The sequence below is a fragment of the Schistocerca piceifrons genome, chromosome 1 (genome assembly GCF_021461385.2).
Source record: "Schistocerca piceifrons isolate TAMUIC-IGC-003096 chromosome 1, iqSchPice1.1, whole genome shotgun sequence".
Lineage (NCBI taxonomy): Eukaryota > Metazoa > Arthropoda > Insecta > Orthoptera > Acrididae > Schistocerca > Schistocerca piceifrons.
The window spans coordinates 747,536,173-747,549,625 of record NC_060138.1 but is presented as its reverse complement, the minus strand read 5'-3'; the positions used below and the strand labels follow the sequence as shown (position 1 = coordinate 747,549,625).

The 13,453-nt window shown below is 39.3% G+C and overlaps 1 protein-coding gene across 1 annotated transcript in view; it reads right to left on the bottom strand.

Moving 5' to 3' along the window:
* Positions 1 to 215: 215 nt before the first annotated feature.
* The window catches only part of LOC124711856 (putative serine protease K12H4.7), a 132,471-nt gene continuing 119,233 nt past the window's right edge, over positions 216 to 13,453 (bottom strand). Inside the window, exons 8-9 of the mRNA XM_047242088.1 lie at positions 12,081 to 12,250; positions 216 to 827 (exon numbers count right to left, since the gene is read on the bottom strand). Coding sequence (XP_047098044.1) covers positions 718 to 827; positions 12,081 to 12,250 — 280 coding nt within the window. The 3' untranslated portion in view covers positions 216 to 717. The remainder of the gene's footprint in view (positions 828 to 12,080; positions 12,251 to 13,453) is intronic.

The following is a 13,453-nucleotide window of genomic DNA, read 5'->3' as shown; positions in this document are numbered from 1 at the left end:
CTTAACTGTCAAAACTTTATTATAAATTATTTGTATCTCTCATGAATTCAAATAGAATTATGTATAAAATAGTCAAATATTAAAATAAATGAGTACTTATTAGAAGCACAAGTGTATGCCAACACCCCCCCCCCCCCCCCCCCGCCACACACACACACACACACACACACACACAGGGGGAGGGGGGGGGGGAGAGAGAGAGAGAGAGAGAGAGAGAGAGAGAGAGAGAGAGACCCGGGCAGGGAGCAATAAAAATTAAATAATTATAGTTTTTCTTATTACTTTAATATGAATCCATATACATACATAAATCACTGTCACAACCAGCATCTGGTAGTTTAACACCAATTTTTTTTTTCCAGTGATTCATAGTATATTATTTCATTCTTTCCATTAATGGAATCTGAGGAAATTATCTTTGGCTTAAAAGAACATGCAGATTATTTATTGACTTCAAATATCAAAATATCACAGCTCTGTCTTTGCAGACAAGTAACAGAGAGCATGCAGGCAATGGACAATGAATGCCATGCACCAAGAATCTATGCAGTCTAATTCTCCAGAATAAAAAGAAAAAAAAAAAAAAAGTTTGTCAAAATAATTACAAAAGCTTTTTTCATCCATAGTCTAAGCATTCACTTTTACTGCAGATGCTCCACAAGAATTATGTACAACCAGAAGCCATTTACCAAATGTTCTTCGACCAGTTACTCAATCCTACTGCAGCAGCCACTTGCCTATGAGATTTCCAACCTTCTTCCTTGCTGCTATAAGCTGCGGAGGATCATTTGGGGCACTGGGGTACATATTTGCACAATGTGCAGTTCCTGCAATGACATTTTGCACATGAGAATGACAGCAAAATCTATTATAGTAAATCTAGAGAGACTGTTTATGTGGTAGGTAGATAAACAAGCAATTTCTACACTTTGAAGTAATATGCAATATTATGCGCATACTGCACAAATAAGGCTGGCACAGTTTGAAGTTTTCAAAAAGTATTCATTCCTTCTTTTAAGAAATAAGAGGAAAAAGGAAAAGAAAGGATCTAGACGGCTGGAGATATAGCAAAAATGAGAATTAGCTCTAGTCTATGATTAACAAGTGCCCTAACTGGACTAGCATTTTCTTCACTGTCTCCTCAGTCTTTGGACATTTTCCCCCTAACCTCCTCCTCCTCAATTTCTTGACACAGAATCTCCAATAACACTCAAAATGAATATTTCACCTTCCTTAAAGATCAGACAATAATTTTAGCAGCGAAAGTCTCATCTGGTTACTCACTTTAAAAAAGGCTATGAAAATTACATCATCTTTTTTGAAGTTTATTTAATATGTTACTGGAGGAAAATTAAAAATGATCCTTGTTAAAATTAATTTGATCACCCCAAAAAACTAGAAGCAGATATAAACTTTAAAATAATGACTTAAGTTTGGATATGTTTTTTCATGGCAATATCGTGTATATAATGGAAGCAATAAGTAGGAACCTGAAAAATTTAGATGTGCAAATTCTGCATCAAAATGTAAAAAGTGAATTTATGCAATACATGTTGTACCACAGCAAACTGTATCCAGCTGAACTATTTTGCCACAGCTAGTTTGAAACAACTTTATTTTCTGCATACAGGTATTGAAACAGTAACCAATTTTCAGTTACTCGTGTTGCACAACATCTACCAAAGCGCAATTCGGAAAGAAAATCTGTTAAGAATGTGTGCCCAAAATAAAGAGTGCACACAACATACTAGTGTGGTTGGTAATTGCACACTTGTGCCACATCAAAAAATGGGCAGTTGAATGGTCTACATAAGATACATGGCACATATGTCAATGTAGGGCTTAACATCTTACAAGGAGATGTCTGCAGTGGTGGGATTGACTTTTCAAAAACCATCTATACAATTATATTGGTTAAGATCTCAGGCTTTACACACTGCACCAATTCACCCTAGTGGGCCCTCGTTTCCGAGTAACTGATGAAAAAAAATTTCATAATTTTGTGTTGCTCTCAATAGCATTAAAAAATTTGTGCTACAGAACGTGGCTGTGTGGTGTAATGCTCAATATAATAGCTTCACATGCAGTAAGCTCTTTTTTTTTTACTGAAGTTACTTTGATCATCATTTTTATTCAGGTAACTGATTAAAATGTAATTTTTATTTCCATTTTTTTTGTCACATAATTTTAATCATAGTACCAACATCTTCATTTTCTCTCATTTTTCTTCCTACTGTTGTTCTTCCACTTGAAATCTTTGTTCTTGTGCTTTTAATTAACTTTATGTATTCATTTTGATTAAATTTCTTTTATCACCCTGTTTTTTATGTCTACATACTGAATTTATTATCAACTTCTTATTTTGCTTGAATTTCATTTTACTTATAAACCCTTCTTTTACTTAAATCTTCATCTGCATTATTCTGTCCATAATGCAACAGGTATTTAGGTTATGCTTGTATGATGATTAATGTGCAAAATTGGATATCTGGTAATGAAAAATACATTTTTGACACCATTGCACAGTCAAAATAAATATATTATTTCATCTGTTGTTTTTTAGTCAATAAATCAGAATTTTCAAATAACTGAACATTATAATGGATAAATATGATTAAATTCATATTCACAAAAATTTCGATCGGAAAAAGAATGATGTAAAGAAAAAGATAACAAATGAAAAAGTTGATAAGGTGAATAAAATGATGTCAGAAAGGAGTAGAAATAAAAAAATACATTTAAACCAAACAATAGAATAAAAATAATCATTAAAGTTATTTTGATAAAGATTTTAAAATAATCAAATTAACTGCTCCTGACTAGGTTCAAAGCCATAACCACAACCTCCTGTGTGTGAAACTATTACCCTATCCACTACACCACACAACCAGTTAATGTAATACAACTCTTTTTAGCATTATTGACCATCACGCAAAATTCCAAAATACTTTTCGTCAATTACTTGCGCATGAGGGCCCACCAGGGTGAATGGCTGCAATGCGTGATACCTGGGATCTTGACCTACATCTCCATAAATTTAGCTTCAAAAAGTTGATCCCATTCTAGGGACCTCTCCTTGCTATAAAAGAGAAACACATTTGTCTGCTGGCTAAAGTTGATACTGTGAGAAATTGTGGACACTATAACATGTGCATTTTTGTGTATTTATCAGAAACAGTTCCATGTTTTAGTAATTGTGTAGTACGTAGTACCACTGATTGCATTGCAACAGGTGTTTGTTTTGGGTTGAAAGCCACTTATACAGTTGTAGGATCCTTCAGATGAGTTGCAGCTTCTGCCGTCTTTAATATGTCACTGTGATTGTTGAGTTCAGATCTGAGCTGAGGTGGTGATCATTTGCTCACAGGTCCAGGCATTGCTGGCTTCTGTCACACAGATTGAGGCTGTTGTCAATGGGCATCACTGTGGGGGGTTGGCTGTGGGGATCTAAAGGACATTCACCACATCCCACGTGCCCCGTGAGTGGTACACCACTGTGGTTGCCTCAGGTATTGTCCACACTGAGGCTGACCCCTTACCTGTGGTTGTGTGGGAGGTCATTCCAAGGTGTAGCGGGCAGCAAAGGGCCTGCCTGGTTCATCTGATGGATAGGTTTCAGATGCTATCTGCGTCTAATAAACATTCCGAGCCAATGCAGTCACTTACTATGTTTCAGGGGAAGCCTCTCAGCCTGCAAGATATGGGCAGTCACAGACAGTGGAATTACTGGTATTTGTAAGCACCAATATTAGGTGTGTCATGCGGGGCCTGTTAGCGACACAGCTGCCAAGGAAGGAAAGGGACCCAATGTGCACTCTGTGGGAAGAGTCATTCCATGTTTCTGAATGCTAAGAAGAGCACAGAGTGCAGCCAACTACTGGCGGTGGATCATGTTGGTGCTAATGATGTGCATTACTTTGAACTGGAAGAGATTCTCTATGGTTGCGGGTTACTAGCTGAAATGGTAAATAGTGTCAGTCTTGATGTGAGATACGAGGGCTATTCAGAAACTAGGGAATATTTTGGCATTTTCTTTTTAAAAAAGAAAACTAAGTACAAGAAATACATTTTATTACACACATCTGAAACAGCGACTGGCAGACTACTTTTCCACATAGGCACCCAACACATTGAGGCACTTATCATAGTGATGGACAAGCTTTGAAAGACCTTTGTCACAAAATTCTGCTGCCTGAGACTTCAGCCAGTTCTTCATCTTGGGGAAACAAGTGGAAGTTGCTTGGTGCAAATCGGGGCTGTAGGGCGGATGAGGGAAAATTTCCCAATTGAATGAATTAAGGAGTTCTTTAGTGTGGTTTGCCATGTGAGGTCAGGCATTGTCGTGCAAAAGCAAAATTTCTGACGTCAGCTTTCTTCGGTGTTTGTTTTGAACTGCTCTTCTAAAGCCGTGCAAAGTTTGGCAATACTGGGCAGAATTTATGGTTGCTCCATGTTCGAGAAAATCAATAAGAAGCACACCTTGCCTATCCCAAAACATTGTCACCATCAACTTCCTTGCTGACAAGGTTTGCAAACATTTTCTTGGTTTCTGGGGGGACCTTGTGTGTCCCCACTTCATGGACTGTAATTTTGTCTTGCAATTGACGTGTTTCACCCAAGTCTTGTCACCAGTTACTATTCGATCCAGTAATGAATCACCATGTTTGTGGTAGACCTCCAGAAATTTCAACACTGCCCCCCATTCGCTGTTCTTTTTGTTGCTCTGTAAGCATTTTGGGCACCCATCATGCACAAAATTTGTGGTAGCCTAGTTTTTGAGTGACAATTTCAAACAACAACATCCGTGAAACTTGTGGAAAAGAAAGCGAAAGCTCCGTTATTGTGAAGTGACAGTTTTCACGAATCATTTCATCAACTTACTGACAAGGTCATCAGTCACAATGCTCAGGCGTCGACTTTTCTCTTCATCATGAATGTTGGTTTGGCCATTTTAAAATGAAATGCACGATTTCCGGATGGAACATTCACTCATTATGTTGTTTCCATACACTTTGCACAGTTCACGATAAATTTCTATAGGTTTTAGGTTTTTGGCCAGCAAAAACCGTATCACAGACCATATCTCACAACTGGTGGGATTTTCGATTGCAGTGCACATTTCAAATTCGAATATATATATTAAAAAAAAAGAAAAACAGATGTGCAGAGACGTTCCTGCTGTCATGGATAGATACTGACTGAGCTGCTGAGCATGCACATAGCAAAATATATGCGATCAGTGTGCGCCTAGTGGTGTCAGACGGAAATGTTCCCTACTTTCTGAATAACCCTCGTAAAAGCAGAGCTCATCATCTGTAGCATCATCGACAGGACGAAATGCAGACATTTGGTTCACAATCAAGTGGAGGGTCGGAATCAGAGGCCCAGATGATTCTACACCCATGTATGCTGCAGATTCCTCAATTTGTGTCACAGAGTGGTCAGTTTTCAGGTTCTACTTAATAGATCAGGTGTCCACTGCCCATAGGAAGCGGCTACATAGGCAGCAGGCATTGTGTGTAGTGGACTAGGCAGTTTTTTTAGGTTAGAGGGTCTCGGGAAACTACAGAAGGGGCATCTGTCTAAAAGTGGCAGGGCAAACACAGGACTAGGGTAGACCTAGCAACAATTACTATTGTAGTTGTAAACTGTAGTAGCTGTGTTGGGAAAGAACCAGAACTTCAAGTGCTATCCAAAAGCAGTAAAGCTCAAATTGTTGTAGGTACTGAAAGCTGGCTAAAGTCGGAATAAGTTCAGCCAAAATTCAGCAAGGACCTGACTGTGTTCAGAAAAGATAGATTAAATACAGTTGGTGCTAAAGTGTTTATTGCTTTCAGAAGAACTTTAGCTTGTAGTGAAATTGAAGTAGATGGTTTCTGTGAGTTAGTACAGACAGAAGTTGTACTTGACAACCCAAATAAATTAATTATTGGTTTATTTTACAGATACAGCTGCTGAACAGTTCAATGAAAACTTTAGTCTTATTCCAAATACATAACCCAATCATACAATTATAGTTGGTGGCGACTTCAAAAATACACGATTGGTAATGTTTTACTGAAGCTCAAAACTTAGTGCAGGCTTCAATGCAAGATGCTTTTAATAGTTACCACAATGAAACTCCATCTTGAAATCTGGCAGTTAAACCAAAGAGATTTGGGTGGTCTATATGGTACACCAGCAGTAAGACAGAGTCAGTATCTCCACAGTGCAATACCAATGGCAACATTCCTGATGACAGTGCCAATAAAGTGCAGTTACTAGCATGGTTTTTCCAAAATCACTTCACCAAAGAAAATTAAGTAAATATTCCAAAATTTGAATAAAGAAAAATTGCCAACATGAGCAATATATATGTAGATATCCTCAGTGTGGCGACACAGGTTAAATCACTTAATAAAGGCAAGGTCTCTGGTCCAGTTTGTTTACCATTTAGGATCCTTTCAGAGTATACTGATACAAAAGCTCCATCCTTAGCAATCAAACACAACCATTTGCTCATCGAAACGCCCGCATCTAAAGAGTAGCAAGTTGCACAGGTCACGCCAACAACCAAGAAAGAAAATAGGAGTAATCCACTGAATTACAGACCCATATCATTAATATCTATTTGCAGCAGGGTTCTGGAATACATACTGTGTTTAAACATTATGAATTACCTCAATGAAAATGGTCTATTGAGAAATAGCCGATTCAGAAAATGTCATTCTTGTGAAACACAATTTGCTCGTGATTCACACAAGATAATGAGTGCTATTGCAGTGTAAGTCGAATTGATTGATTATCTTTAGATTTCCAGATGGCTTTTGATACAGTTTCTCATAAGCAACTTCAGATCAAGCTGCATGCCTACAGAGTAGCATCTCAACTGTTCAGCTGATTTCATGATTTCCTATCAGAAAAGGACACAGTTCATAGTAAATGACCTAAAGTTATCTAGTAAAATAGAAACAATATCTGGTGTCCCCCAAGGGAATGGTATAGGCCCCCTCCTGTTCCTCATCTATATAAATACCTTAGGAGACAATCTGAGCAACCCTCTTAGATTGTTTGCAGATGATGCTGTCATTTACCATCTTGTAAAGTCAGCAGGTGATCATAACAAATTGCAAAATGATTTAGACAAAACATCTGTATGATGCAGAAAGTGGCAAATTGACTATTAATAATGCAAAGCATTTAGTGATCAACTTAAGTACTAAATGGAATCCATTAAATTGTGGTTAACACATGATAAATCACACAAGTCTAAAGGCCATCAGCTCAAATAAATACTTAGGGATTGCAATTACAAATAACAAACTAGAATGATCTCACACCCAATGTGGGGGAGGGGGGGGGGATAGCAAACTAAAGACTACTATTTATTTGTAGGAAGCTTAGAAAATGCAACAGATCTGCTAAAGAGACTGCCTATATGGTTGACCGTCCTCTTCCAGAGTATTGCTGGATCGGGTGGGATCTGTATCAGATAGCATCGACTTAGGATATCGGAAAAGTTCAAACAATGGCAGCTCATTGTGTACTATCACGAAATAGGGGAGAGTGTGCCACAGATATGATATGCGAATTGGGGTGGCAATAATTAAAGCAAAAGCATTTTCCATTGAAGCATGACCTTCTCATGAAATTTCGATTACCAGCTCTCTCCTCCAAATGTGAAAATATTTTGTTGGCACCCACCAGCATAGGGAGAAAGGGTCATTTTAATAAAATAAGAGAGATTAGAGCTCACACACAAGTATTTAAGTGTTTGTTTTTCCTGTATGTTGTTCCAGAGTGGAATTGTAAAGAAATAGCTCGAAGATGGTTCAATGAATCCTCTGCCATGCACTTAACTGTACATTGTGGAGTAGTCATGTAGATGCAGAACCAAAAGAAGGAAACAAGCAAAGATTATTTTTGAAAAAAAGGTTTACAGTTTTGAGGAAGGAAATATTCCACTCCCACTCTTTTGTTTTGTTTTGTTTTGTGTACACAACATACAACTGAATAAAGAAGCAATTCCAAATATATAGTGGACATCAACTGCAACTACTCATTTGAAATATCTGACTGATGTCCATATCAAGGGCAGAAAATAGTGTGCAAAGCTAGCTGGTGCTGAAATTTGAATACTGACTGCCTCATATATTTTTTTCCATTTTCAGGTATTACACAACCTTTTTCACATTGGAAAATGTTCAAACGAGCTGAAATATAAACTAGGGACTCCTTATGTTATCTGTAATAAACAGTACAACAAGAACTATGATAATAATTCTGCAGTCAGAAAAAATTTGTTCATACATATATCATGCAGGAAAAGACAAAATACAGAGAGGAAGCAATTTATTTGTGTAAATTACTTATGAGTTTCGTGCACAACAAAGAACAAAAGTACTTTATTATGAGAACATATAGCAGAGATGCTGAGTTGCATATAGACACAACAAATAGACTGTCACAAATAAGATTTTTTTCCAAAAGGCCTTTGTCGAAAATAGAACACACACACACACACACACACACACACACACACACACACAAACACACATGCAGTCTCTGGCAGCTGAACCCACACTGCGAGCAGCAGCAGTGCATGATGAGAGTGGCAACTGGGTGGGAGTAAGGAGAAGGCTGGGGCGGGGAGGGGTAGGGGTAGGGGTGGGGGTAACAGGGTAGGGATGGGGGACAGTGAAGTGCTGCTGAGGAGTGCGCGGGAACGAGGTGAAGAAAGGGTAGGGCAAATAGGAGCAGTCGGGAGGTTAGACAGAGGGTAGGGGGTGAGGTAAGCGGGGAGGGGGGGGACGGTAGAGGAAAAGGAGAGAAGTAAAAAGAGTGGGTGCATTGGTGGAATGAGGGCTGTGTAGTGTTGGAATGGGAACAGGGAAGAGGCTCCAGTGAGGACAACGATTAACGAAGGATTAGGTCAGGAGGGTTACGGGAACGTAGTATATATTGTAAGAAGAGTTCTCATCTGTACAGTTCAGAAAAGCTGGTGTTGGTGAAAGGATCCATATGGCACAGGCTATGAAGCAGTTACTGAAATGAAGGATTTCATGTTGGGCTCAGCAATTGGGTGATCCACTTCTTTCTTGGCCTCAGTCTGTCAGTGGCCATTCATGCAGATGGACAGCTTGTTGGTTGTCATGACCACACAAACTTCAGCATAGTGGTTGCAGCTTAGCTTGTCGATTATGTGACTGTTTTCACAGGTAGCCTTGCCTTTGATGAGATAGGTGATGTTTGTGAACAGACTGGAGTAGATGGTGGTGGGAGGATTTATGAAACAGGGTTTGCATCATAGATGGGAGCAGCAGCAGCAGTGCACTATGGAAGTGGCAGCTGGGTGGGGCTAAGGAGGAGGCTGGGACAGGGAGGAAGAGGGGTAGTAGGGTAGAGGTGGGGGACAGTGAAGTGCTTCTGGGGAGCGTGCAGGGATAAGGTGGAGATGGGGTAGGTAGAGGTCTTGCATTGTAGATGCAAGACCTGTCCCATACATCCTCCCACCACCACCTACTCCAGCAAAGTCACAATCATCACCTATCTCTACCTGTGAAACCAGTCACGTAATCGACAAGCTAAGCTACAACCACTGTGCTGCATTCTATGTGGGCCTGACAACCAACAAGCCTGTCTGTCTGTATGAATCGCCACCGATAAACAGTGGTCAAGAAAGAAGAGGACCACCAGGGCACTGATTACACTGCCCAAACGACACCCTTCGTTTCATTTCAATGACTGCTTCACAGCCTGTGCCACATGGCTCCTTCTCACCAACACCAGCTTTTCTGAACTGCACAGATGGGAACTTTCTCTGCAATATATTCTATATTCCCGTAACCCTCCTGGCCTCAACCTTCATTAGTCATTGTCCTCACCCATCCAGCCCCTTCCCCATTCCCATTCCAGCACTACACAGCAGTCATTCCACTAACACACCCAATCTTTTTACTTCTCTCGTTTTCTGCTACCCCCTCCCCCCACCTCTCCCCTGCCCTCCGTCTAATCTCCCGACTGCACCTAGCTGCCCTACACTTCATCCGTGTGTGCTCCCCAGCAGTACTTCACTGTCCCCCCACACCTATCCTAGTATCCCCCCCCCCCCCCCTCGCTGCCCCAGCCTCCTCCTTGCCCCCACCCAATTGCCACTCCCATCATGCACTGCTGCTGCTGCTGCACACAGTGTAGCTTCAGCTGCCAGAGACTGCATTCATGTGTGTGTGTGTGTGTGTGTGTGTGTGTGTGTGTGTGTGTGTGTGTGTGTGCGCGCGCGCGTGTCTGTCTCATCTATTTTCGACAACGGCCTTGTTGGTCGAAAGCGTATTTGTTACAGTCTCTTTGTTGCATCTATTTTCGACAAAGGCCTTGTTGGTCGAAAGCGTATTTGTTACAGTCTCTTTGTTGTGCCTATTTGCGAATCAGCATTTCCGCTACATGGTGAGTAGCATCTTTCTTTTTCATGATATTGTTGCATTCCATCCTGGATTTTCCGTTGTTTGATTTTTAAGAACACTACTGTATGATATTTGGCCAAATAAATAATAGCCGCAGAATGTTGTGCTACAAGCATATGGAGAAAACTGGTAGTGTGATCTCCTTCTTGTATAGATCTTGGATAGGCAACTACAGGAGTTGCAGAAAATGTTGACAGTTAAAAAAGAGTTATATAGACATGTTGCTGTACAAATATAATTCTAAATATATCATTGAAATCTTAGCTGTCAACATGCTGTATTCTTTATAAACTCAGCGGCAGAAAGGAGTTTCTGTAAGATTTGTTAAAACCATCATCATAGACTGAGCAGCTCATGTCCTTAGCACAATAACTAGATGAAAAGCATAAATTACAATCCACTAATGGGCATGTCTACTGAAAAGTTTCAAATGTTTATAGTTGCTAACCTCTGAAGACTGGAGACAATGCAACTGCAGTATTAGCTTTAATAAGAGTGCTGGAGGAACAAGAGGGACGTGAAAACTAATGCAAAAAAATTATTAGGATAGCGCAAAGTGACAATGACCATTTCTTTGAATAGCCAAAACTACACTACAGCAACAAATAAGTAGCTCATGTGAGTGTTGGCTTCTGTGGTCATTGCCACACTCAATGAATTCTTCCAGGTTCCAGAATGAGATTTTCACTCTGCAGCGGAGTGTGTGCTGATATGAAACTTCCTGGCAGATTAAAACTGTGTGCCGGACCGAGACTCGAACTCGGGACCTTTCGCTGGCAAGTGCTCTACCAACTGAGCTACCCAAGCATGGCTCACGCCCTGTCCTCATTGCTCTACTTCTGCCAGTACCTCGTCTCCTACCTTCCAAACTTAACAGCTCTTCTGCGAACCTTACAGAACTAGCACACCTGAAAGAAAGAAAGGTCCCGAGTTAGAGTCTCGGTCCAGCACACAGTTTTAATCTGCCAGGAAGTTTCAATTCTTCTAGGTCTCTGACAGCATTGTCAGCAGTAAAACTGCTGATATTTCGGACGCTATCTCATGTGCAAATTGCAAATGCTATCAAAGGCAACACCATGAAGGAGGTCACTTGCAATGTAGCCAAAAACGTTAAAATTTTACATACTGACAATGCGTTCAAGACCCAGAAGAATTTAATTACTGGCAACTAATAGCTCTGTTTTATCATTCTTCATTTGTGATCAGAAGCCTTGTTACGAACCTCTACAAACAGACCTATATGTTGTACTTATGTAGGTCAAAAGCAATATTTGCCTTTAATACAAATTAGTACACAATTAAATAATATAAATTTTCTAAAAAGTTGGAAGTTCTGTTCGCTCTGCAATTCACAGGAAAACAGATAACTCAGGGTTTTAGTTGTGATAACAGCAGGAATTTGCATTCAGTTCACTACTCACATCTCTTTTACCACTCAACAACCAGTAGTTAGTAAAATGTGTAAGTCCTCCATATAAAGTCATTAATTTTCATATCTTGTGGAAGTATTAAAAATGATAATATCGAGTAGATACAGTAAAGAACATCAAAAAACAATTTAACTCTTCCCATTACAAAACATACAAGATACACTGTACTATGCAGATACACATCATAAGAATCCAAGTAAAAGTGACAAACCTTGTATAAAGATGGCAGGAGAATCTGATAGTAAAGTGTGTGTAATTCCCAGTGCATGCCAAGGGTCTATTGAACCATGTACATACACAACACGGGTTGCCTGCAGTGCAAAGGCTCCATACAGTGTGTTAGTACGGTAAGTGACAGCCTTTAGGAAATCAGAATTATACCTGCAACAGATGAAAAGCAAACTACAGTATTGTTTAACATAATGAGGAAAACTGGTTTGAAAGTTGATAAGATCATGAATGGGACAGAAAGCAGACTCACTATTTTGAAAACAACTTGCAGTACTCATATTAGCGCCTGTTGACTGATACTTACAGACTGCATAAAAACTTTATGTGCATGTATTAAGACGGGGTTTAAAAAAATAGAAAAGCTGTTTGGAACTATAACCTAAATGTGGATAGGGATCTGAAATGCCATCTTCCTGAATGCAAGCCCAGTTTCTTTGTCAGTGAGTCATCTCACTCTGTACCTCTCTCTAATTTGTCTACAATTCTTGGTAGACTGAATTCATTGTTACTGGAAATACATTTTCATCCTATCTGAGCCACCTGTGCCCATCTTAACCCACAGCCTCAAAGTATCACAATTGAAGTCCTCTACTCTATATTCAAACTTTTGTTTACAAACTTCCTTCTATGTTTCACTTGAATCACAAAATCACATTGACAAAAATCATGATTGTGTGAAATAAGGTTCTAGTTTCCTGTTTTTTTTTTTTTTTTTTTTTTTTACAGTTCTTTCTCTTTAAAAAAAAAGAGCTCTTAAAAATTTTGAATTCTATGCAGTAGAATTTCATCATCATAGCTTCTAGTTCAATGATGATTTAATTTTGTTAAATAATGAAAAGCCACAGAAATTAACACAAAAAGACAGTGAATCGATTCCCTATGGACACTGGTTAAAAGATGTATTATACAGCCATTACCTGGAACACAGTGTTAATATAATCAAAGGATTTTCACACTTCTGCTCACTTCTTTCAATATCTCTCTTTGATCATATATCTGACTGCCAAAACATAAATTTTTGACAACTGCTTTCCACAGTCCACTGGTATGACATTGCACAGTATGCTTGGTTCCACATTATTTATGTTAATTAGATGTTCGGTCGTACGACTGTGAACAGCTTCCCTTATGGAAAGCAATGGAAGTATCTTCCTATTGCCATATATGATGAAATGTCCTGAATAAAGGTTATGTACCACTACCTATTGCTGCCAGAACAACATATGAAATTGGTTGTCACTACAATTACACTGAGATGATACAAGTCATGGGATAGCGCTATGCACATATACAGATGGTGATAGTATCATGTAGACAAGGTATAAAAGAGTAGTGAATTGGTGGAGCTGCCAT